General features: G+C 40.9%; 3 protein-coding genes across 4 annotated transcripts; 2 read left to right on the forward strand and 1 right to left on the reverse strand.

Annotated features, from left to right (window-relative positions):
• The first annotated feature begins 649 nt into the window (after nucleotides 1-649).
• Nucleotides 650-10,611, forward strand: caprin1b (cell cycle associated protein 1b). Of its 2 annotated transcripts, none has more exons than XM_018666393.2 (18): nucleotides 650-817; nucleotides 2,183-2,347; nucleotides 2,494-2,556; nucleotides 2,666-2,752; nucleotides 2,841-3,079; nucleotides 3,174-3,256; nucleotides 4,961-5,191; nucleotides 5,309-5,361; nucleotides 5,444-5,527; nucleotides 7,142-7,318; nucleotides 7,394-7,502; nucleotides 7,618-7,679; nucleotides 7,780-7,872; nucleotides 8,103-8,249; nucleotides 8,599-8,752; nucleotides 8,924-9,103; nucleotides 9,863-9,969; nucleotides 10,072-10,611. In XM_018666393.2, the coding sequence occupies exons 2-18, from the start codon at nucleotides 2,183-2,185 to the stop codon at nucleotides 10,156-10,158; spliced, it is 2,121 nt and encodes a 706-aa protein (XP_018521909.1). In that variant the 5' UTR covers nucleotides 650-817; the 3' UTR covers nucleotides 10,159-10,611. The 2 variants fall into 2 exon arrangements, with proteins under 2 accessions (XP_018521909.1, XP_018521910.1); XM_018666394.2 differs by having other exon boundaries at nucleotides 8,927-9,103.
• A 1,041-nt stretch (nucleotides 10,612-11,652) lies between these two features.
• On the forward strand, nucleotides 11,653-19,989 carry nat10 (N-acetyltransferase 10). Its single transcript, XM_018666365.2, has 29 exons — nucleotides 11,653-11,790; nucleotides 12,005-12,125; nucleotides 12,213-12,304; nucleotides 12,393-12,564; nucleotides 12,801-12,923; nucleotides 13,011-13,072; nucleotides 13,168-13,282; nucleotides 13,796-13,903; nucleotides 14,064-14,197; nucleotides 14,291-14,384; nucleotides 14,473-14,571; nucleotides 14,666-14,802; nucleotides 15,086-15,210; nucleotides 15,301-15,451; nucleotides 16,115-16,211; nucleotides 16,335-16,451; nucleotides 16,735-16,836; nucleotides 16,929-17,003; nucleotides 17,086-17,202; nucleotides 17,345-17,478; nucleotides 17,560-17,608; nucleotides 17,701-17,797; nucleotides 17,879-17,986; nucleotides 18,068-18,240; nucleotides 18,339-18,458; nucleotides 18,583-18,681; nucleotides 19,219-19,292; nucleotides 19,386-19,466; nucleotides 19,553-19,989. Exons 2-29 carry the CDS (start codon nucleotides 12,012-12,014, stop codon nucleotides 19,692-19,694), a joined length of 3,111 nt encoding a protein of 1,036 aa, XP_018521881.1. The 5' UTR covers nucleotides 11,653-11,790; nucleotides 12,005-12,011; the 3' UTR covers nucleotides 19,695-19,989.
• A 1-nt stretch (nucleotide 19,990) lies between these two features.
• adal (adenosine deaminase-like) lies at nucleotides 19,991-24,313 on the reverse strand. The gene is made up of 10 exons (XM_018666371.2): nucleotides 24,150-24,313; nucleotides 23,888-24,018; nucleotides 23,555-23,615; nucleotides 23,363-23,450; nucleotides 21,825-21,906; nucleotides 21,549-21,675; nucleotides 21,345-21,425; nucleotides 21,041-21,179; nucleotides 20,855-20,955; nucleotides 19,991-20,292 (listed from the first exon to the last, which is right to left on the reverse strand). The coding sequence occupies exons 1-10, from the start codon at nucleotides 24,195-24,197 to the stop codon at nucleotides 20,125-20,127; spliced, it is 1,026 nt and encodes a 341-aa protein (XP_018521887.1). The 5' UTR covers nucleotides 24,198-24,313; the 3' UTR covers nucleotides 19,991-20,124.
• Between the last annotated feature and the right edge of the window lie 121 nt (nucleotides 24,314-24,434).

Raw genomic sequence — 24,434 nt, forward strand, 5'->3', positions numbered from 1 at the left:
GCACTATATGAACAGATGAAAGAATGAACTAAAATCTCTTCAGTGTATGAAAAAAACTTTTTTCTTTACTGGAGTTGTTTATGCTGCTTGAATAAGACCCTTACTTCAGTCAACTTAATCTTTTTTGTTTGCTTACTTTTCCTATTTATATATTTGTTTATTTTTGCTGTCTCTAACACTGCTCAACATGAATGTAAACTGAAAGTGTACACTTGGACTATGCTTTAAAAGTTTGCACTTGGATTTTGTGGAATAAAAAAAGAAAAAATATATTGTGGTGACTGATGGGTTGTGTAGTGAGACAGCTGTGTGAGACTACCATGTGTTGGTGGTGCTTGCAGCAGGACAGACAGCTGCAGCAGAAAGACACTGTATAAGGCACAGGGATGCAGAAAGCATAACCTAATCAAAGCTAATGATTGTGCAGATTTTCTACCCAGAGGCTGTAGACGAATCTGCCTAACCAAAAATAGCAACTTTATAATATTTAATTGCGGCAAGATTGGTCGGGTATTAAACAGTTGAATTAATAATTTTGTATTTTACATGAGAATATTGTTATTAACGATAACAGACGCTTTGCTAACGTTTGTTTTGTAGTTTATGTAGTCAGGCATATCTTTGACAGCTAAAAACGGACCTCTGCCTTTATAAAGAGTTTCTCCGTCTTTCGAACCGTCTCAGTTGTCGGTGAGGCCGGCGGGGCGGATCCCACACTAGAGTGAAAGAGAAAATAAAGCAACACAACAATAATAACAACTTGGCCGTTTCGTACATTTCGCTAGCAAGCTCCCCCGTGGATATATAAAACATCAAGGTGGGTGAATCAGGAGTCGCGCCGCCGAGGCAACGAGGCTCCCGGCCGGCTGTTGGCCAGCACGCCTCGCTGCCTGGAGCTAGCAGTGCGTGAGGATGCTAAGTCAGTGGTGTGTGCTAACGGACAGGGCCGTTTATCAAACACCGGGAGCTGACCGCAATGCTGGGGCAACACTGGCCCCCAGAGCCGCCAGTCGGGGACACAGCTTTGTAGCCCATGATAGGGAGAGCATATGTTGATAAAGAATTAATACAGTGTTCAAAAATGTCCTCTCTCTAGTTCATGGTGCTAGGACTAAAGTTAGCCAGCTGCTATGATGAAATGCTTTGGGATGTAGTCTGATAGATAGTTATATAGTTAGATTTATTTTAGTAGGAATGTTTGTTATATATCGTTTATATCTAGATAACACTGATAATGCACCACCTGTAGCACACAGCTGCACTGCTCTGCTTGAGCTATGTATTCGGTATTGCCTATTCGACTTAGATTATATCTTGCTTTTGATAGTACATAGTTAACCTCTCTGTGAATTTTGATTTGTGATTTCTGCTATATCTCTTAAATTACTCGTTTTGACCAACCAACACATCAAAACCCAAAAATGTTCAACTAAGGAGGGACCAGGAAAAGCAGAGAGCTGCCTGCATTTGAGACCCTGGAACCATCAGATGTCTGTCATTTTTTGCAATTAATAATTTTTTGCAATTAATAATTTGATTTAACAGTTACTGATTAATTTCTATGGTGATTGAGACCCACCATATCATGCAATATGATGTTATCTCATGTAGAGCTGACACAATTGGTTTAAATAATCGGGGTGAGTCTGACAGAATTTTACTATTTTTTAAGAGTTTATATAGAGTTTATAAGAGATTAAATTTGAATATGTCAGTTTGAGCTCTCTGAAACTGTGATGGACATTTTTCACTATCATCTGAGCAGGCACTGATATAGCTTTTTCACTTCTGATACCAACATTGTTATCTCAACTCAAGGTATCTGCTGATGCTAATTACCAGTTTAATATCAGTGCTTTTTTCCGCCTCAGATTTAATATCTGCATACTTAGCTTCATGACATTCATCAGAATCGTTTTTATGTAAGGTAACATGAGGCCAGGGATTGCTGTGGCACTAAAAGCTGAGTCAGGGGCCTGTTGTGGCTGAATTCATTCAGTGTAATGTATTATGGCATTGACAAAGAAACTGTATCTGCACTGATACCAATCTGGAGTAACTGATCAGTGCATCCCTATCATGTTCTGACAGTTAATAGACCAAATGTGTAATTCAACTGAGAAAACAATATCCAGACCACAGTGAGCCAACAAATGTTAACCTTTCATACCTTAATTTCTAGATGCCCTCAGCGATGAATGCAAACAGGACAGTGCAGTCTGCCAGCCCAGATGTGGGATCCGCTCCAGGGTCAATGGGCAATTTTGCACTTGGTGGACAGTCTGAAGTCTTGAAGCAAGTGCTGTGTGTCATCGACAAGAAGGTCCGCAACATGGAGAAGAAAAAGGTGAGGACTTTTAAAAGCCTTTTGTTCCAGATCCTTCCTGATAACAACATGTAGCTACATCTCTCACTCAGAGGCAACACACATTTTCTACACTTAATGTGTGACATTTCTGAATGGTTTTCTGCATATTGGATGGTTTTCCACAGAGCAAACTGGATGATTATCAAGTCAGGAAGAATAAAGGGGAGCGACTCAATCAGGACCAGCTGGTGGGTACACTGAAGCCTTCATCATTCTGTACATAAAACACAAACAATCCTGTAATTTTTACAGCCTAGCAATGTGTGAAATGTCTATTTCTTCTTTGTGTTTTTTTAGGAGGCCCTCTCCAAATACCAGGAAGTCATGAATAATTTGGAATTTGCACGAGAGTTGCAGAAGACATTCATTGTACTGGGACAAGATGTAAGGCTGACTCTGGTTTTCTGATAATATTCCTTTAGAGCCCCAGTGGGTGGAAACTCAGCTTTAAGTGTATATGTATCATCGTTAGATCCAGAAGGTGGTGAAAAAGTCTGCACGACGGGAGCAGCTGCAGCGGGAGGAGGCAGAGCAGAGGAGGCTGAAGACTATTCTGGAGCTGCAGTTCCTGCTGGACCGGCTGGGAGAGGACACGGTGCGGCAGGACCTGAAGCAGGGAGTTGGCGGCTCACCGCTGCTAACAGATGCAGACCTTGCAGCTTTTGATGAGTTCTACAAATTAGTGGGGCCAGACCGTGACCAAAACATCAGGTCAGTCTAAGGCATCAATATCTGGATGAATTTGAGATATAAAAGACTTACTTTTTATCAAGGTCAGCCATGCAACTAATCCCTTCACTCACAGGTTGGCCGACCAGTATGAAGAGGCATCTGTGCACCTCTGGGACCTGCTGGAAGGGAGGGACAAGGCTGTGGTTGGAACAACATGTAAGTCAAATGTTTCAAGCAGTAGAACTCAATATTCTTTTGGTGACTGTTTTGCTTTGGCTAATTAGTTTCAGTCACTTAACAGAACGTTTAGCTGTTTTATTATTTATTATCTTATTATATACCACTTGTCATATTTGTTTGTTTTTTTTAGTCATCATTTCATGGAGAAAATAACCGTTAGATTAATCAGAATGGAAATAATTGTTAGTTACACCCCTGCTATAATTTATAGCAAAATGAAGTTTAAATTTAAGTAGATCATTATTCAAGACAAACTGGCTTTATCTAGATGCCCAGCTGGTGGTGAGAATTGTTGGCAGGACATTTTATCAGATGGTTGGTGACACAGCAGTCATCAGCAAGCTTTTTTATCAAAAGCTGGCCATAAGTAATTTGACACATACTTTTGAGTAATCCCAAGGCAATGTAGATAGAGATGGCAAAAGCTCTAAACAAAACCTTCTTGTTATAAGATACTGTAGGCTGTAAATCAGTCTTAATATGTAAAGTAGCATGTGCATTGTGTTTTGTTAATGCAGCATGTGTGCAGGGCTGTGATGTGAATAATCAGGGCTTGGGCATATTGGTGTACTGCATTCTCAGCGGTCTGGCCTCGGGACTCGCGCTGCTGCATTCTGCTCGGGGGCTGAGCGCTATGGGCTTATCCTGACTCAGCAATGGGGCAGGGTGCCAGTGGCCCTGTCGCCTGTGGTTCCACTAGTCAGATCTCTGGAGCCACATTAGGATACTGGTGACCCAGTTCACAGTAGTGACACCAGCCAACCCTTTCACCTCAGTGAGGAGGTCTCACTTGGTGACTCAGGGTGATATTTATTCAGGCAGCAGCAGACTTGTTGGCCTGAGGCACGAGGCAATAAAGGAAATAACATTGACCTGCTTTGCCTGAAGAGCCAAAAGTGGAAATGCCTGAGCTAGCTCAAGGGCTTTTCTAGTGTTTTACAAGTCATGATTGTTGTAGTAGCATAGTAGCATATTTCTACTCTATTCAGTCACCAGTGTAAGAACCTTTAGTCACTATCAGGCCAAATCATGAATTAACGTGATGTTGCCATATTTTTCAGTTCATCTTGTGACTGCATTCTGCTGAAGCTCAGCTGAATTTTTGTGTTAATATCTAAAGATATATTTTGTTATTTATTTTTACTTATTTTGTTTTTTTTTTTTAATTAGCTTTTCTGTGGCTTAATTAGTTATTCATACTGAATGTCTTCAGAGAATTTTAGTTGGATATTTATATTTGGTGTGTGTCACTGGCATAATGTCGAGTTTGGAACCAAACAAAATCACACCGTCTGGCTTTGATTTCCGCAGTGTGTGCCATCTGACTAGCTGAACTTCTTAATATGATCACATGACCTCATTCATTTTCCTTCTTCCCAGTACCCTTTGATCCAGATCTGGTCAACAGTGTCATATGAATTTGATGTTTTTCACTTTATTTACCTGTGTAATTATCATCTCAGTGACTGGTTGAATGTTGCTTGAAAGTACAAATCAAGTGTGGTTGAAAGTACAAATCTTGAGAGAAATCAGAGTTGTGAAATGTCCCACAGCATAGAACATCACCTTGCTGAAGCTCACAAATTATTCGTTTGATCACTTAGTAAATATGAAAATTGGATGTCTGCTTTCATGACTTGACTGTCCAATAAAATGCTGACTACATTTTTCCTCCGCTAGACAAAGCACTGAAAGACACATTGGACCAGGTTCTGCTGAGCGGGTACTTTGACCGGGTTCCCTCTCACCAAAACGGAGTGTGTGAGGAGGAAGAGGAGGAAGAGCCAGTTGCGGCAGCAGCAGTGGCAGCAGCAGCAGTAGCTGCAGCAGCAGCAGCAGCAGCAGCAGCAGCAGCAGCAGCAGCAGCAGTCGCTGAATCGTCAGAAGCAGAAGAGCAGACTGTTGATCCAGGTCCTGACCATTTTCTGAAGTCATTCTGCACCAGACCTGACTATTTTTAAAATGCTAATGTAATCAAGTAATAAAGAGCTCAGCACTGCATTCTCTAAATTGTTTTTCTCTTTACAGAAACTGAAATAATTGAGGAGTTCGCAGAGCCAATTGCAGTGGAAACAACAGAGGTGAGATGGTGCCAGCAAAGTCTTGGGGCTGATTGTATTATTTTTTTAGCATTGTGCTGACGTTTGCTTTTCCCCCATTCAGTTTGTAAATAGACAGTTCATTCCAGACGGCACATACAGTGGGAGCGAGAAGGAGCAGGGGGAAGAGTGGACCACGGAAACAGAGGTATGCTGCAGGAATGTTGTTTTTCTGAGACTTGTTTTGTTTTTGTCCTCTTTTATTTTGCTGATTATTTCCCTAGTTTTTCCAACTTTTTCTGATTCAAAATTTTATTGTATCCTAAAAACAATATCACCTCAAATGACCTCCCTTTTAAGTGAGTGAAGTTTTGGTAAGTCTGGTTTTAGCGGTGTGGGACCTCAATCCGCATTACGTTTTTCAGTGTTTCAGTTTCCCCTAACCTAACAAGCACATCTTGAATGCGGTAAACTAATTCAGTTTATAGCACAGTGAAGTATGCAGATATTCAAGTGATGTTGAAACTTAGCATGACTTGTAGGACATTTACATGTAATAACTTAATGCAGCATTTGAAAGCAGCATTTGCCAGGATTTTAGGTAAAAAAAAATTAGGAGCTTGAATTCAGAATGTGGGTGCACTTTTCACAAGTAAGCATTGTAATGCTGAGTTGCTACCGCTGCTGCCACGTGACACCTGCATTTTCTTTTCTGTGTCCTGTTCAAACTGGTTTTGTGATGTTCAAGTTAGATTTTTGTCAGTGCATCATATCAGATTGTCATGTGTTTTGAAAGATTATTTTTTCAGCATTTTGCCTTTGATAGCAGCAGTAGAGGTGCAGGCAAGAAAAGCATTTGTCATACATGTCATACATGTTGATCCAGTTGTCCATTTTTGTCCAATTTTACTGACAATCAGATCACAATCAGTCCTGCAAATGATAGTGGCCACATTGTCAGAAAGCTAATAAAGCCATGATGTCCTGGGAAGAAATGTACTGCAGCTAACTAACTACAAATGCAGTTAGACACATTTGTTTGCAACATACATGATCAATACTAAAGTTGGTCTCTTTTATTACTGACTTAGGTTTCTGTATGCTGGAGCCAGTAACTTCACATCACTTAAGTTTTTTCTGCACCATTGTGATAATTAAGCACCAAGTACTTTAGTGTAAATGCTATTCTAATACGGGGTAGTTTGTCCCTTTTGCATTTGAAACTATTTCAGTTCTTCATGACATAGATTCAACAGGTGTTGAAAACATTCCCATGAGATTCTGATCCAAGGTGGTATTATTGCATCACATCATTTCTGCAAATTTGTCATCTTCACATTCATGCTACCAATCTTCTGTTTCACCACATCCCAAAGGTGTTCTACTGGATTCTGATCTGGTGACTAGGGAGGCCACTGAAGTACACTGACCTCATTGTCATGTTCATGAAACCAGTTTGAGATGAGTTTTGCCTGGTGACAATTTGCTGTCCTATGCTGGAAGTAGCTATAAAAAGATGGATGGATTGTTTTCAAAAAGGGATGCACATGGTCAGCAAAAATATTCAGGCTGTGGCATTAAAAACAATGATTGATTAGTGTAAGGGGCAGCACTCTGATGGTGAGATAAGTCTGCAGCGTATGATTTGCTTTGACTAGTTGAGTAGTTTTTAATGTGCAGGATGTTGCCTTAATGTCTACACTGAAATGCTCACATTAGCAGTTTTGTGCGATCTGAATATAAACCCACAGGTATCACCTGATGTGTACTGAGCCAGGTTTCATTTGTTCTCCCATTATTTTTGTGTGTCATGCACTTTCAGGCAGTTAGTGCCATGCAGCAGCAGCAGCAACCCGTGCAGCCTGCAGCTCCCCCTGTTGCCCTGGAGACCCACCCCATGAACTTAGCGTCTCCTGTGCCACCTACTGACCCTATGGTTAGGAAACAGGTGGTGCAGGACTTAATGGCACAGATGCAGGGAACGTACAACTTCATGCAGGTGAGGAGTTACAGCCAGCAGTGGCTATTTATTATAAATGGTTTAGTATGATGCTAATAACATCTTTGTTCTTAGGACTCTATGCTGGAGTTTGACGGACAGCCCATTGACCCAGCCATTGTATCAGCCCAGCCCATGAAACCCGCTCAGAACATGGACTTACCGCAGATGGTGTGTCCTCCCGGTGGGTTTTACAAAGAGAGACTCAGTTATGTTGTCATGTGATGTGCAGATATTACAACTGAAAGCTCACAGTGGGACTTCTTTTTGACTAAAGTGCAATACTCAAATCCTCTTAGTTCACCCAGAGTCCCGGCTATCGCAACCCAACACTGTTCCTGTCCAGCCTGAGCCCACACAAGTAAGTAACAAAACATAAGACGACGATATTGATGGGGCAAGCACCAGTAAGAAATCTTAATTTAGAGAACATGTTTAATTTCTGCTCTCCCCATTTATAGGTTCCCATCGTCTCCCCAACACCACCCCCCATGTATCAGACCTCACACACGCCAGATCCTCGACCCTCAGCAGAATCTATTGACCCCATCCAGGTAAATCCTGCTCTAGGCAGAGCCTTTTTGAATGAAACTGAATCTTAAGTATCATTTTACTCATAATAAATGGTAAACTTGAGAAAAGGGGGGAAACACATATATGCAATTATAGTTTGTGATAATAATTTTGTTCTGTTGTTTCTTGTAATTTTCAAATTTCATTTATTTCAGTCTTGTAATCCATTGTGTGTTAATGCAACTTGTTTTGTGTCTCTCCTTTTCAACAGACCTCAATGTCCTTGTCGTCAGAGCAGCCTCCTCCCTCTACAGCCCTCCCCCCTGCCTCTCAGACACAGGTTTTCCAACCTGTTTCCAAAGCTCCTCACAGCAGTGGCATCAATGTCAATGCAGCACCATTCCAGTCAATGCAGACAGTAAGACTGATGACACTACTCCCTGTTTTTTCATTTAAACGTACTGAACAGTTACTCTTATTACCAAACAACACCTGTATTCAAACCATTTAATGATAAAGTTTACTTAAAGACTGGCCTGTCATAAAGTTAAAACGGCTATCTGCAGCACTTTTTGTTCAAATAGAAATGCATTAATGGTTTCCATTAGAAGTTGCTTGTGGAGTCCTAAAGTGCTCTCTCATCATGTTGCAGTTGTAGTCTGTAGCTATATCCAGGAAATGGTGAGTAATGGACTTTACCCCTAATGAGCCTGTGACCTTTCCTCTGGTTTTGGCTTCACCACAATGTGGCCCTTGTTTACCCTCAGGTGTTCAACCTCAATGCCCCAGTCCCGCCAGCTAATGAGACCGAGGCTTTGAACCAGGCCAGCCAATACCAGAACAGCTACAACCAGGCTTTCAGCAGCCAGTCGCAGCATCCTGTGGAGCAGACGGACATGCAGTCAGAACAACTGCAATCTGGTGTGCAGATTTTCATTTTTTTATTTATTTATTTACTTCCTGGATTGGTTGTGCAACACATGTACTCCTGAAATTTCATTCCAGTTAAACTCCTCTGTATTTGAATACTGTGTGTTTGACTGTGAGATTGACTTGCATCTGTTTTGGGGAAACCAACTTCATGTTTTTTAGTAGTTGGTGCCTTCCATTCCCAAGACCAGTCAGGAGGCCATCAGCAGCCTTCCCAACAGGGCCCAGGCTTTGGCAGGCAGGCTCAATCCTTCTACAATAGCAGAGGCATGTCTCGTGGTGGACCCCGCAATGCCAGGGGCATGATCAATGGCTACAGAGGCTCATCAAACGGATTCAGAGGTGAGTTCACAATCAACCACAAGTTAATCAATTATGGTCAGTTAAGCCCTTTTCAGACATTTTTTCAGTTATGACTTCAATTGAACCAATTTGATCGAATTGTCTATTAAGTGACAATTGTGAGCACAACGATCACTCACCTCTAAAAATGTCTCACCAGTCAATATTTATTGAATAATGCTGTTGCCTTTCTACTATTTGTAATTGCACAAGCAGTAGCATTACAAAAGCTGTGACCTAAGCTGTGACTCGTGTTTATTTACTGTTAGCTCACATGCTGGATACTCGGTCAGTTTCAGTCAGCATGAATGAAAGTTAAAAATACAGAGACTGCTGATTTCATCATCGCTACTGGGGCAAAAGTCTGTTCAAAGATAATCTAACATGAGAAGAACCTGCTCCACAAATCATTTTATGAAAATTATTTTTACTTTAGTGTTTTACATTAGTGTTAAATGTTATTATAGTGTTCTTAAGAGGGTGGAAAGTGGTGCATTTAATCTCTCTTTGAGTTTGTAGTTTGACAGCATTTAATTCAGTGTGTTGAGTTGTGTTACAGCAATGTTATCAGGCCTGACCTGGTAAGATTGCTGTCCTGACTTTTACACAAAAGTGACTTGGGTGCTTGTCAACGTGTAAAATTACCATTGCATTTACATACAGTAGTAAGTTGCTAATCTTAAAGGGGCTTAAATGTCTGATCTTATTTTATTGTTAACCTCAGAGGGAGCACTGTAAATTAGGTCTTGTTTTTTCCAGGTGGCTATGATGGTTATCGTCCTCCTTTTGCCAACACTCCAAACTCTGGTTATGGACAGACTCAGTTCAACACACCTCGAGATTACTCAAATGGGAATTATCAGAGGGTATGAAAGAAGCATTCAGACCTCACACTGGCTTTGTTTATTAGATCTTTGCTGTCTGTTGGGAGTCGATTCTAAAGTTTTTCCTGTTTTCTATTTCTCAAGGATGGTTATCAACAAAACTACAAGCGCGGAGCTGGTCAGGGACCCAGAGGAGTGTCAAGAGGCAGCACTCAGGCAATGCGATCCTGAAAAAGCCTTTCATAATGACTGTGACTGATTTAACTTGCACCACACTGAAAATTCAAAATACAAGAATGCATTTGCCCCAGCTCACTCATGTTTCTTTCTGTTCCTCATCAGTGGTATTTTCCTGTCTCTTCAATCAAAGTAATGCCTGCTTTGATATTTGGAAATATTAAATCATTTAAAGTCTAAAACACATGGTAAGCTGTAAATCCAATCACTGATTTACACAAGCCATGTGTTAACAATATTCCTGTAAACTTGAAAGATTTCATAAGTTATTTTTTGTATAAAAAATGCACCTGCCACTGCTGGTCCAATCCTTGGGAGTTTAATTCCCTTTCTCAGTTCTTTTCTGTCATTTTGGTTCTAAAAAATGCCTTTTATGTTAAATGAGCTCCCGTTTCTTGTTTGTAAATTGATGTTGCTTCAAGAGTTTGAATAAAGTTGTGTTGCATACCCATGGTTCAGCCTCGAGTTTTTGCTGTATAGTTATTTGTCACTCATAAGGGAACGGTGGACATTTTTATTTTCTATTACTAAACTTACAGAGTTCAGGATTGTTCTTCTATTACTTTTTCCATTTTATTTTTAATTTTAGCCTAGTATTTTCGTTTCTGGCAGAATTTTTGTTTTATTTTTTAGTAGGATATATGAGGTTGCATCATCCACTACTGAACCATCCATAGTGTTCACAGCAACGTGTTTCTCTAATCTGAAACCACAGTCGTTTCAATTTATGGTTTTTCCTCAGCCGTAACCATAGACTATATAAAGGGCTGTAACATATAGAAATGTCAGCTTTTTTCCCTTCTTTTTTGTCTTGTCTTAAGTTTCGTTTTCGGCTGCTTTTTTTTCACTTCCACAGTTCTGCCGTGAAACGTCGTTGTTGCCAAATGCCCTTTTTAATAGCGCCAAGAACTGCCTGACAAACTGCTTTGAAAGATATTAAAGTACCTGACATTTGTTTTAATGAAATTTGAAATTCGTGGTGAATATTTGTATTTTGTCACATGCAGGTGTGTACTCGTGGGTTTGTGGGCTTTTTTCTCCCTGACCTGATCTTCCCAGGCAGCCTTTACTATTGGGATTACTTACCTTAAAACACTAAAACTGAACCATATCCTCAACCCTTAACTCCAGCTACTATCTCTGTTAGTTTATCTGGATAAGCAAGTCTAAGCAACTAACGGTAATTTCCCATATAAAGGGGAACATGCTGATTATTTTAATGACTAGTCATTTGTCTTCTAAATGCCCATCACAATGTTCCAGTGCCCAACTTAGCGTTTCCCCTGCTTCGTCCGTCCAGCAGCCACAAAACAAAACTATATACAAAAATATATTCAGTTTACTATCATAGAGGACGGATGTTATCTGAAATACTCACATTAGTCAAGGGTTACAAGTTAGGAAATAGTTTGTTGTATAGAAGGTTTCGCCTGGGAGACTAAATTTGGGGCATATTTTTCTTTTTTTCAAAGAATGTCGCACAAGTTTGACGTCACATCGGGGGTCCTCCATGAACGGGTGTCTCCACGTGAGTGTATCAACAGCGTGATGGCTGGCGTGTAAATGCAGCCTTCGACTTGGACTTTTCTAAGGACTAAACAACAACCAGTGTGTCTTTAACAGAAGGTAAAACTGTAAACGCTGTGTGCTTTAATTCCCCGCTCTTTCTTCCTCGCTTTGCGGCAAGTTGTGGGTTAACTCATTTGTTTTAACCGGATCCTGCGGTCTAGTTAAAGCTCACCTAATAAGAATTCATTGGCCTAACTTCACAGTTTATTTCGCAGCGTATCACTCACTTGGTTCTTTGTGTTAACGTAGTTGTGGGTGGTTTCTCTGACAGGAGGAAAATGGCAACTGTCCGCAAGAAGGTAGATAACCGGATCCGGGTCCAGATAGAGAATGGAGTGGCTCTGCAGCATCGCACCATGTTTGTGGTGGTGGGCGATCGTGGCAGAGATCAGGTAATCTGTCTCAGATTCATTTTGTTCATTTAACTCTGTCACATGAGTCTGTTAGCATCAGACCACTTACATCTGTCTCTGATCCAGGTTGTCATCCTGCATCACATGCTGTCTAAAGCCACCGTCAGAGCTCGGCCCTCTGTATTGTGGTGCTACAAAAAAGACCTGGGATTCAGCAGGTGAGCCTAAACTCCTCATTGAGAATCGTTAAACATGATGCATCAAAGTGCAGAAGTGGGTTTGATTTGTCTAATGTTTCTAAAACAGCAATCGCAAGAAGCGAATGAGACAGCTGCAAAAGAAAATTAAAACCGGCACACTGAATTTGAATCAGGATGACCCGTTTGAACTTTTCGTCGCTGCAACTAACATCCGCTACTGTTACTACAACGAGACACATAAGATCCTGGGAAACACCTACGGCATGTGTGTCTTACAGGTGGGTCAGTCTTTTCAGTAATCCTCATAATTTCCTCTAAGATCTCAGCCTTTGTTGGACTTGCTGACAGCTCATATGCATCTTGAAAAGAGGGGTCACAAAAAACATTAGTTCATTTCATGGGATCACTATTGAAAAAAGGTTGGGAATCACGGCTGTAGATTAAAATAAAGATGGTGTTGTCAGTATATCAGGTGTTGTCAGGCTTTATTTTGATTGTTTTGCTTGTCACACAGGATTTTGAAGCTCTTACTCCCAACCTCTTAGCAAGAACTATTGAGACTGTGGAAGGAGGTGGAATTGTGGTCATACTGCTGAGGACAATGAACTCTCTCAAGCAGCTGTACACCATGACTATGGTAAGTCTCCGTCATGCTTAATCTCCACACGACAGACACTCGTTTCTAGTCAGATAACTCAGGATTGCTGTGGCTTCCTCTCTTCAGGATGTACACTCTCGATACAGGACTGAGGCTCATCAGGATGTGGTGGGCCGGTTCAATGAGAGGTACGTGCTCCTTGGGATTATATGGAATTTGGAGGGTTTTAGGTCAATTGTACAACTATTTAACAATATCTTTAATTTTGCCCTACCATTTCTAGATTCATACTGTCCCTCTCATCCTGCAAAAACTGTGTTGTCATTGACGACCAACTCAACATCCTGCCAATCTCCAGCCACATGGCAAACATCAAGCCAGTTCCTCCGAAGACTCAGGTACCTTTTTATAGAAGTAAAAGAAAATAGAAAATGAATCTGCAATGAGTGTGATCATTTGTTAACTTACTTATGAAGAACATTTACTGGTTCCAGCCTCAGCTCCAGTGTGATAATTCTCTGCCTTTCTTTTACATTGTTTTAAATGAAATCTCTGGGCTTTGGACTTCTGGTCAAACCAAAAAAGTAATCCAAAGAGGTTGTGTTACGCTCTGGGAAACTGCAACAGACATTTTTGATGTAAAAAAAATCATAGATTATTGATAAGAAAAATAATCATTACTTGTAGACCTAATTTATATGCACAGTGGAGATCTGCTGCATAAAAGAAAAAAAGCACAATTATTTTTTACTATTTTAAATGAGTGGCTACCACACTTTGTGTCCCTGTTTTTATTTTGTCTTGGCTTCTTTTTTCTCTTTGTTGACCACTGTTTTTGAAAACTGCCATATGAGCAAAGTTTGTTTTTTATATGCTCCCTGTCTCCTGACAAGTTGTCTCATCCCCTTCAGGAGGACAGTTTGTCCCCACGAGAACAGGAGCTGAAGGATGTGAAGGAGTCTCTTCAGGACACACAGCCTGTGGGTGTTTTGGTGGATTGCTGCAGGACCATGGACCAGGTCAGTACCTCTTGTTTGAGAGCTACTTACACATTTACCATGTATAATATCACTTGATGACTGCACCACTAAGAGTCATAGATCTTTGTCATTTTAAGTTTTGAGCACTTTGGAGTGCAAGTGTTGTGACAGTGTTGCTGAAGAATGTATTTGCCTCTAGGCCAAGGCAGTGCTGAAGTTTATTGAGGCGATCTCAGAGAAGACCCTGAGGAGCACTGTGGCTCTGACTGCTGCCCGTGGTCGAGGCAAGTCTGCAGCTCTGGGACTGGCTGTGGCTGGAGCTGTGGCCTTTGGGTACAGACTAGTTTTATAATGTTCTAATATAAATCAGTTTTGTCTATTGTCTTGAGTTGTACCTAATTTTAGCCTGATTTTTTTGTTTTACAGCTACTCCAATATCTTTGTAACCTCGCCGAGTCCAGACAACCTCCACACCATGTTTGAGTTCATCTTCAAAGGATTTGATGCTCTGCAATATCAGGTAGGCTGCCTGAGCATCTTCTCCGTATCAGTAACAGTATACCGATGCGGTGAGCACAGACCTTCTCTCATCCTTTCTGCATTTCCAGGAGCATCTCGACTATGAAATCATCCAGTCTTTGAATCCGGAGTTCAACAAAGCAGTGGTGCGGGTGAACATCTTCAAAGAGCACCGGCAGACAATTCAGGTAAATGAGATCAAACCACTCTTCTCAGTTTCCTGTTATTTACAATACTAAGTGAAATACATGTATCTGATCTAACTGTTCCTGTCACTAACAGTACATCCACCCAGGTGATGCAGTGAAACTGGGTCAGGCTGAACTGCTGGTCATTGATGAGGCTGCAGCCATTCCTCTTCCTTTGGTTAAGAACCTGCTGGGACCTTATCTGGTTTTCATGGCCTCCACCATCAACGGGTCAGTAATATAACTGGATGACATTTATATAACCAAATACCAAGTGATATGGATTGAATGTCCAATAAAAAAAGTGATTAGTAACGATTATGTGTCAGACTACATGACATCCTTATTTTCATTACTGATTGATCTGCAGATTATTTTCTCAATTAACTGTTTGGTGTATAAAATGTCAGAACTTAGTGAAACATTTTTGGCATTTGCGACTATGACTAATGGATAACCAAAATAGTTAATATTCTGTCAATTGATTAATTATTTGTGCTTCTGATCTCTGCAGGTACGAAGGCACGGGACGTTCCCTCTCTCTCAAACTGATTCAGCAGTTGAGGCAGCAGAGTGCAGACAGTCAGCAGAGCATGTCAGCAGAAAACAGGACCACCAACACAGCAAGGCTAGCAGCAGGTAAATCCTGTATCTCAGTGTTTAACTCTGTGCGTGTTCACTGTCTCTCTAACATCTGACTGGCGGCTGTTTACATATTTCTCGACGCAGCCCGCTCTCTCCACGAGGTTTCTCTTCACGAGTCCATTCGATATGCTCCGGGAGACGCTGTGGAGAAGTGGCTGAATGATCTGCTCTGTCTGGACTGCCTCAACATTCCCAGGCTCATTTCTGGCTGCCCACTTCCACAGACCTGTGACCTGTATCCTTGATTTATTGTAAATTACTTTAAGTCACCCCTGGTCTACACCTGTATGTCACACCCAATCTACAGAGGTGATCCAAGCAAAATATTTTTTTGCTCATGACTTTAAAAAATCATGAGCACCAGGCTACAGTGCTACATTTTTGATAGAGCTGAAAACTAAACTGTATTAAGCTGGTATAAACAGCAGCATTGGTTAAAATCAAAGTGTTTATGTTGTGATATTTTATTAATACAAGATGGATTAATCTGCTAATTTCATCAATTAATTGTTTAATCTATAAAATGTCAGCAAATATTAAAAATAGGTCTTTTACAAATTCCGAAAAATATTCAATTCACTATCAAATAACAAAGACAAAAGAAAAGCTTCAAATCCAAATTGTTGAGAAGCTGGAACTAGAGAATGCTTGATGTTTCTGCTTGAGAGTTGACCTAAGTGACCAGTTGATTATGATCACTGATGATGATTGAATACCTGGATGACTATCAATTATTAATCTCTGTGCTTCTGTAAATATTTACATTTATATATTTATTTATAGCATATTGGATTGTTCTGAATGTATCTGCAGAATTACACACACTCCTTCCTAAGTCTAAGGCAAAAAAGAAAGTAGTAGAATTTTTCTGCTTTTGTCCTTATCCCACATTGTCCAGATACTATGTGAACAGAGACACGCTGTTCTGTTACCACAAGGCATCTGAGGCATTCCTGCAGAGGCTGATGGCTCTTTATGTGGCATCACACTACAAGGTGAGACCGTTAACTTGTAATAAAACAACCCTGATTTATTCTGAGAGATTACTGTTCTACACACAGTGTTGTGTCATCTTTGTTAATCATAATTTACTGACTCATTGTTTCCTCTGGCTCCAGAATTCCCCCAACGACCTGCAGATGTTGTCTGATGCTCCGGCCCATCACCTCTTCTGCCTCCTGCCGCCTGTTCCTCCCACACAGAACTCACTTCCCGAGGTCCTCGCTGTGGTGCAGGTGAGACACTGGGACTCCTTATGAATATCAGTGTTTTTTAATGGCTGCCTTTCCGGGGTTTTTGTAATGAATTCTGTCTCACACGAGCTGAGGAGAAAGACCTTTTTATATATGACATTTTGCAGCATCTTATCTTGCACCACATCAACCATTTCTTTATTCACTTAAATCACCAACAGAGATTTACTCCAGACCCATTTCTTAAGACTTAGTAATCTTTTAGTAACAAAACATTTTTTTTTTTTTTTTTGACTCATGCACATATTTGTCTGTGGTCCCTCAGGTTTGTCTGGAGGGAGAAATATCTCGGCAGTCCATCCTAAACAGTCTGTCCAGAGGGAAGAAGGCCTCTGGTGATCTCATTCCCTGGACTGTATCAGAACAAGTACATACCACTCGCAAAACTTTGTAGAAAATTACTACAGCTCATGTTTTCACAGTGCAAATATGAATCATTTGTTCCTTTTTTCTCCATAGTTCCAAGACCCAGAGTTCGGCAGCCTCTCTGGAGGCAGAGTGGTGCGAATAGCTGTCAATCCAGACTACCAGGGGGTAAGCTACCAAAGGCCTTTACTGTTTATCCAGTTTTTAATTAATTTTCATGTGTTTAACTGGGTCTCCACCTGTCCAACAGATGGGTTATGGCTCCAGAGCTCTCCAGCTCCTGCAGATGTACTATGAGGGCAAGTTTCCCACCATGGATGAGCACACACACTCCAACCACAATGAGATCACCTCCGTGAGCAGTGAGGTAATACAATTAAAGACATAAAATGTATTGAGCAACATCTGAGAGACATCAATTCCCCACGAGGTATAAAAATCCAATTCAGAGACTAGACGAGGCAGATGAAACACACACATTTGTGACACAAATTCTTGTTGTTGTCCAGGCTGTCAGTCTTCTGGAGGAGGTTATCACGCCACGGAAGGAGCTCCCCCCTCTGCTGCTGAAGCTGAGTGAGAGGAGAGCAGAGAGACTGGACTATTTAGGAGTTTCCTATGGCCTTACCACACAGCTGCTCAAGTGAGTGCCCTTTAATCTGGAGGCGGGTGGTAATATTTTTGAAGATGTAGAAAGGTCAAAAAATTTTTGTGATATTGACAGGTTCTGGAAGAAAGCAGGTTATACTCCAGTCTACTTAAGGCAAACTCCTGTAAGTATTAAAAACAGTCTTGTTTTAGTATTTTTGTTGCACTTGTCGCATGCTGTAATTATTGGTGTGCGTGTGTGTGTGGTTGTATCTAGAACGACCTGACAGGAGAGCACTCTTGTGTGATGCTGAAGGAGCTGAATACAGATGAAGCCCCAGAACAGAGCCAGTGGCTGTCTGCCTTCTGGAAAGGTGAACTGCACTAACATCGGGAGATCTGGTTTGTTTTTAAACATATCAAAGTTCTCCTGAACAGTTTTTGTTTTCCCTCAGATTTCCGTCGGCGCTTCCTGTCCCTCCTCTCCTACCAATTCAGCAGCTTCCATCCAAGCCTGGCACTCAGCATCCTGCAGAATAAGAAGTCCAAGGAGGAGACAAGCAGTAAGATCCCTCTAGACCTATACACTGATCAGATTTCCTCAGTGACTCAGTTCTGGTCTGACTCGTCTCTGGTCTCCACAGCTCTCACTGGCTCTGAGCTGGCAGCCCACTTCAGTCCTTATGACCTCAAACGTCTGGAGCTTTATTCGAGGAGCATGGTGGACTATCACCTCATCATGGACCTTATCCCAGCTGTGGCACGCATGTACTTCCTCAAGCAACTCTGTGACGTCTCCCTCTCAGCAGCACAGTGTGTAAGTACCCCTGCTGGTTTGGAACTCCAGTCGTGCCTTTGCTGGGACACAATTATTTTGTTGTGGATGCTGATTGGCTGTTGACTTTTCTTCTCTAGGCATTACTGCTTGGTATAGGATTGCAGCACAAGTCGGTGGACCAGCTAGAAAAGGAAATTGATCTCCCAAGCTCGCAGCTCATGGGCCTCTTCAACCGTCTAATTCGGAAATTTGTGCAAGTGAGTTGACATCAATGGTGGAAGTTACATTGAAAAACTCAGTATAATGCAGATGTTATACAACCTATTATTAGAACAACTGCAGTAACATTAGTCATTTCTGTTCTCACCCTTACTATCCTAGGTCTTCACTAGCATCCAAGAAAAAGCGATTGAGGCCGAGATGGCAGCCACTAAAGATGTTACCATGGAGCCAACTGTCAGAAGCCTTAATGATGATCTGGTATGTGGCATCTCAGCACTAAGTTATAATTTGTGCAGAAACGTGAGAATTGTTTTTAATAAATTTAAATTCAGTATCTTTGTTTTTAAGACTGTTGGCCAATTAAATTTTAGGACATTGTGATGTACTTTTTATTTTTACTATTTTCAGAAATTTATAGACTAAATGCTTCTTGTATATCTACATTTCTGCTGTGTAGCCAACATTAGCATGAACAACTGTTCACTTACCAGTTTAGGATTGTAAGTTTAGCATCAAACCTGATTCCTTTAATCACCAAGAGCCATCTCCAGCAGTGAAAAGCCATGAAAATGTTAACTCCTGTGTTGCTTCTATTTTTGTCACCTCTTTTCTTCTACTGAAGTTAGCATGCTAACCAGCTGGCCCTGACACCAGGCCCGTCTCATCTCTTTCCGATAGCAAATCACTCTGTCGGCAGAGAAGACTTGCATATAGCCCCATTTGAGAAATCTCAGCATATAATTAATTAAAAAATTGTGTTGCAGGCCTACCTAAGAGTTTTCCTTCTGTTAACAGAATGAAGCAGCTAAGGAGTTTGAGGAGCGCCACAAGCAAGATGTAGAGAAAGTAAAGGAAATGGACTTGGAGGAGTGAGTATGAAGTCAGGAGGGTGGCCTTAATGGTCATTATTTGTCTCCACGTTTTTTTTTTTTGTTTGAAGCCATAATGATTTGTCTTTACAGGTACAGGATCCGTGGAGACGATGAGGAGTGGGATCAGGTGCTAAAAAAAGCAGGGAACACAGCTATCGTCAGCATAAAGAGGTACAGTTGCATTCAGAATCTTAGGAAATATTGTGTGCTTGTTGCAGAAACATGTTTATAATGATGCTTTACTCTGCGACACACAGCGACAAGAAGAGGAAGCTGGATGGGGGAAACGTGATAGCGAGCAATGGGGGTCCCCAGCATGGGAAACTGAAAAAGAAGGAAATGCAGCATGGCAAATTCAAGAACAAAGACAAGCATGGAAAATTCGGAAAGAAGGCGTGACGGCAAACACTGCTGCATTGACAAGACAGTGTGTGGACACAACGCAACCGCAAACTGAGCTGTACTGTAGAGAACTTTGGATATCTGAGACAGACTTGCAGATACAGAGGAGCATCCAAAAGACTGGGATATGCATTGATTTTTTTTTTTTTTTTAAATCCCTGACAATTTCTGGGAATTCAGCTCATCCATCTATATTATCTCATCAGTTTGTTACTTTGATGTATGTTGTATCGCACAGTGTATAACAGCAGAAAATAACACTGTTGTACTAAATAAGTACCATTTACTTTCACTTATTTCAAAAACTGTTTTAATGTCATGATTTCTACAAAGACTTGTAAAAAGTTAGTTTAAAAATTGAAGCCTGAGGTATATGACTGGCTTTAGGCTTCACTGAATGAGTCAGTGGAATACCTGAGGCTGTAAATCAATCCACTTCTGCCTGAGCTGCTGTTTCACAGGTCTCTGGTGCAAAGATACAATCTATGGCCTGGTGGGAGAGCTTCCATATGGCTTCATGACTGAGACCAAACGTGGAAGCTGCCAGCTGATACTCCTGAGACAAGTCTGTACAGAAGACTCCCTTATCATCAGTCTGTAGGGTGACAGAATAAAAAAATTACTTCTTCCCAGCCATCACGTGTAATTTTAGTTTTCAATTTTCAAGTTCTAGGTTTTTTTTTGTTTTGTTTTGTTTGTTTGGACAAAGCAAATAAATCAAATCAGACTCAAGACTGGGTATTGAACCTTACCATATTTTCAAGTACAGACATAATTATTATTATTATCATAATTATTATTATTACAACTTTGCTTTTTTTAGTTGTTTCTTACATATATTTTACAAATTAAATCAAATGTAATTTTTGTACTGCACTAAGAAATGTTTTACTGATTATTTATATTAGGAAAACATTGAAAACTGATGCAATTAAGAAGTTTGGATAAATGAAAAGGTTTTAGTAGAATTCATGTTTTACACATATCAAAGCAAGGTGCCAAATTAAGTATCATGTATCACTGAAACTGAAGGTATGGTTATGTCATTTGTTATCCAAACTTAGTCGTAACCTTAATATGAAATTTAAAAAATGCTGACTAAACACCTTTCAAAGAGTGTCACAGATTTCAAAGTGTATAAAAACGAGAAAACTTACACAAATTACACTTGGATGTCCCAGCTGGTACCAGTATTTGAAGTGATGTTCGGTGTAACATGGCACAGTTTGTCCTTTAATGTTTGATGTCAGACATAGCTCTACAAGAAAGCAAAGTTGGGAGATCACAAACGGGCAACATATTGTACAAATCACAGAATATTAATCATTTAATCTCAGTCTTACCCAGTGGTATGTTGTTCTTCAACACTTTGTCAACCAGACTTTGAGATCCACCTACTTCAGGATGTAAGAAGGTGCCGTGACCGATCCTGTCTGGGGGAAGATTCAGCAGCAAATCTGACTCCTCCAGCTGGGACGGTACCTGCAACATTTTTACACATTTTAACACTCATTATTACATAATAAGACTGAAGTCAAATAAAAAAAGAATGGGCCCTATCTTACATTCAATACAAAGTGGTGCCAAGTGTAATTGGTTGAGGGGAATGAGCTGGCACTGTTACGATAGAGGCTAATATGGTCATACCTCTGCGAGGTGCAGCGACAACTTCAGCCCACAGTTCTTTGCTCTCTGTAGAGCTGGAAGTAGAGATTTTCCATCACCCACCTTAGAATGAGAATTGCATTAACAACATTTAACATTTAACAGTCTTGACATAATCCAACAACAATCCCTCCACCACCCCTTAGCAACTTTCTACTTTTGCAAGACTCAAACTGGTTGACTGACCGTTGGATCTCCACTCAGGTCAAGTCCCACCACCAAATCATCAGAGGACATCAGAAACTCCTCAGCCAGCTCCACTGTCTCCATGGCAACTTTTTCCCCATTCCTGCGGTCAATCGCCACCAGAAACCTTCAAGGCAAATAGTCATATTTAACATCACAGTCAAACATTATGCAGCATTTTAGTGGTTTCATCTCTAGCCAGTGACGGTGGAGTCAGTAGGACCTGAAACAATTTCTGTACGTTTTGTGCACAGTAGGAATAAAGGCTACACCTACCTGACATCAATGTCCAACCCCTCGTTTTTACACAGCTGGATGGCTCTGATGACAGTTTCAATATATTTCTTTTTTGTCAGTCCTAGGAAAAAGATAATTCACTTGTAAGGAACAACTCACTTTCATTAGTTCCGCGGTTCTCCAAGTGTTCGGCGCGCCCCACCTGTAGGGAATACAAACATGACAGGTGGGGCGCAACGAACGGGAGGAAATGGATCTTTTTGTGGCTATATTTATTAATACAATTATTGACAATAAAGATCATATACTCAAAACATCCACACCCAATCAGATCCAGGGAACCGGAAGGAAAACGTAACGGGAAACCATAGTGCGAAAATAATGATTTAACGTCGGCATGTTAATTACAGCGGAACAATAAACAAACTCTCTCACAGTGGTGTTCTTAGAAAGGCAGTAGTGGGCATAATGTTAAAGAATGGATCGATTCACGACAAGAACAACGCAGAAAACAAGCAACGCGGTGCCAGCAGAGAGAAACCAGACTGACGATAATAATAATACCGGTCGGATTCACGGTGGGGGTGGTGGGGGCAGAGGAAAGATCCATGTGTGTTTTATGTCTTAAAATCACTGGCAGCGGACAACATGAGACCCAACAAATTAACAAGACACTTAAAGAAAACACACCCCAATGACGCCAACAAGACACTCAACTTCTGTCACAGAAAACTGTCAGAATACCGTCAACAGGAAAATCGTACGGTAAAATCCGCATCGGTGAACAGCAAAGCACAAATGGCTCTATTCAAAGTTGCATGCAGAATTGCTCGGGCCAAGAAACCACACACTAGAGCTGGATAGCTCATTCTCCCTGCTGCTCTAGGCATGTCGTCAGTTATGCTTGATGGGACAAAGCTAAAAGCTAAAATTTGAAGTGGAAAACAGGCTCATTGCAGCCACTAACGCAGCGATAAGACTCACATATCGACATCTTTCTTGCCAAATGCATTTACTCTTTATATATATAGTGATAACACATTTGCACTTTTATTTTTTCTATTTTTCAACTTGATGTTATTTGATGCAAAATGATAGCACAACTGCAGTATTATTGTCTATATTTTTAAACTTAAAAAAAAAAAAACTATTTCACAACCACTTCGTTGGGGCTATCGGGGACAGATGGGGCTCAATAATCTCCACCTTTCCCAAAGTAGGGAATAAATCTGCAGATCATTCATTTGTCTATAAACAGAAGATACTGGAAAAATGCCCTATAATTGTCCACAGTCCAACGTGACATCTGACCGAGAGTCCAAAATCCAAAGATATTCAGTTTACTGTCAATCACGACGAAGGCATAGCACTAAATCCCCACAGTTTAGAAGTGGGAAACAACAAACAATTTGACAACTCTTCTCCCAGAAAATGACTAAAACGGTTATTTAGTTATCAAATGTTCAGTTCATCTTCCATCAAATTAATCGGCTTGTCATTGCAGTTGTGTCTGTAAACTTAGAATAATGGTAAAACAATCCCGCCCGTTAATCATGCTCCATGTTGAGTATCGTTACCTGTGCTTTTCTCCTCCCTCGGTGTACTTCTCAGCTCTAAATATTTGACAGAGTCAGCTGCAAACTCCCGGATTACATCTCTGGCCACCTGGAAAGGAAAAAAACGAAGATCTGTTGCTGATATTCTGAACAACAATCAATTTAGAATTAGGGCAACACGTGGGTTAATTTCAATTAAGGGCTAATCCTCACCATCAGGATGTCCTCCTCAGTGTCCACCAGTTGATGTATGACCTTGAAGACCTGAAAACACCTGCGGACATGCGCGCCATGTTAATGTTGACCCGTTTAACAAAAACGCCCCCACCTATTGTCTGGTAACCATTGTCTGCGTGAATCACTTGTCTCACACCAAGCACACAGAGACGATTATCTACTTATCATTTGCTTAACTGATTCGACATAATTAAGTGTTTTAAAAAGAAATGACATTACCGATTAATCATCGGTTACACGTGTTTGGTGTCAAACAACCTCGCTACCCCTCGTATTAAACTTTGAATTAAGTATATTCAGTATACGTACTCATCCAATGTCCTCCGCTGGCCTTTGCCGATAGCAGTCATGCTGTGCTCAATGTTGAGATGAGGTTTTCGTTTGATGAGTTTCTCGATGGTCTGAGAGCTGACCGAGCCGTTGAGGTGGGCATGAAGCTCCTGTTGACAGTAAAAACGCTGACGTTAGCATGTAGCTATTACAAACGTTAGCCACATTTATTTACTATTTCTACTCACAACGTTAAGTTTTTTATTTCATTAAACCATTCTCATTGCATCTTCTGGCTTACCACTTTTGGAAGCTGCCGATAAAAGACATCAGCCTCATTATCCATCATAAAGTACAACGAGTTAGCTAGCGTGCGCGCCCTGAGCGGTTTTGTGTCACATAACGCTGACAAACTGCCTCTGTTTTCAGTCTACATTTTCCTGTTGCACTAACAAGTGCAACTAAGAAATAAGCCCCACCTTCTGTAGTTGATTCCGACGTCATGGTTCCGCTACCTCCGCTGAATTAAAAACGCTGGCGTTTTAGTGTTTTTGTACATGATTTTGTCCTGTTAATTTATTTCCAT

This window comes from Lates calcarifer, linkage group LG10, assembly GCF_001640805.2.
Source record: "Lates calcarifer isolate ASB-BC8 linkage group LG10, TLL_Latcal_v3, whole genome shotgun sequence".
NCBI classification, from domain to species: domain Eukaryota; kingdom Metazoa; phylum Chordata; class Actinopteri; family Centropomidae; genus Lates; species Lates calcarifer.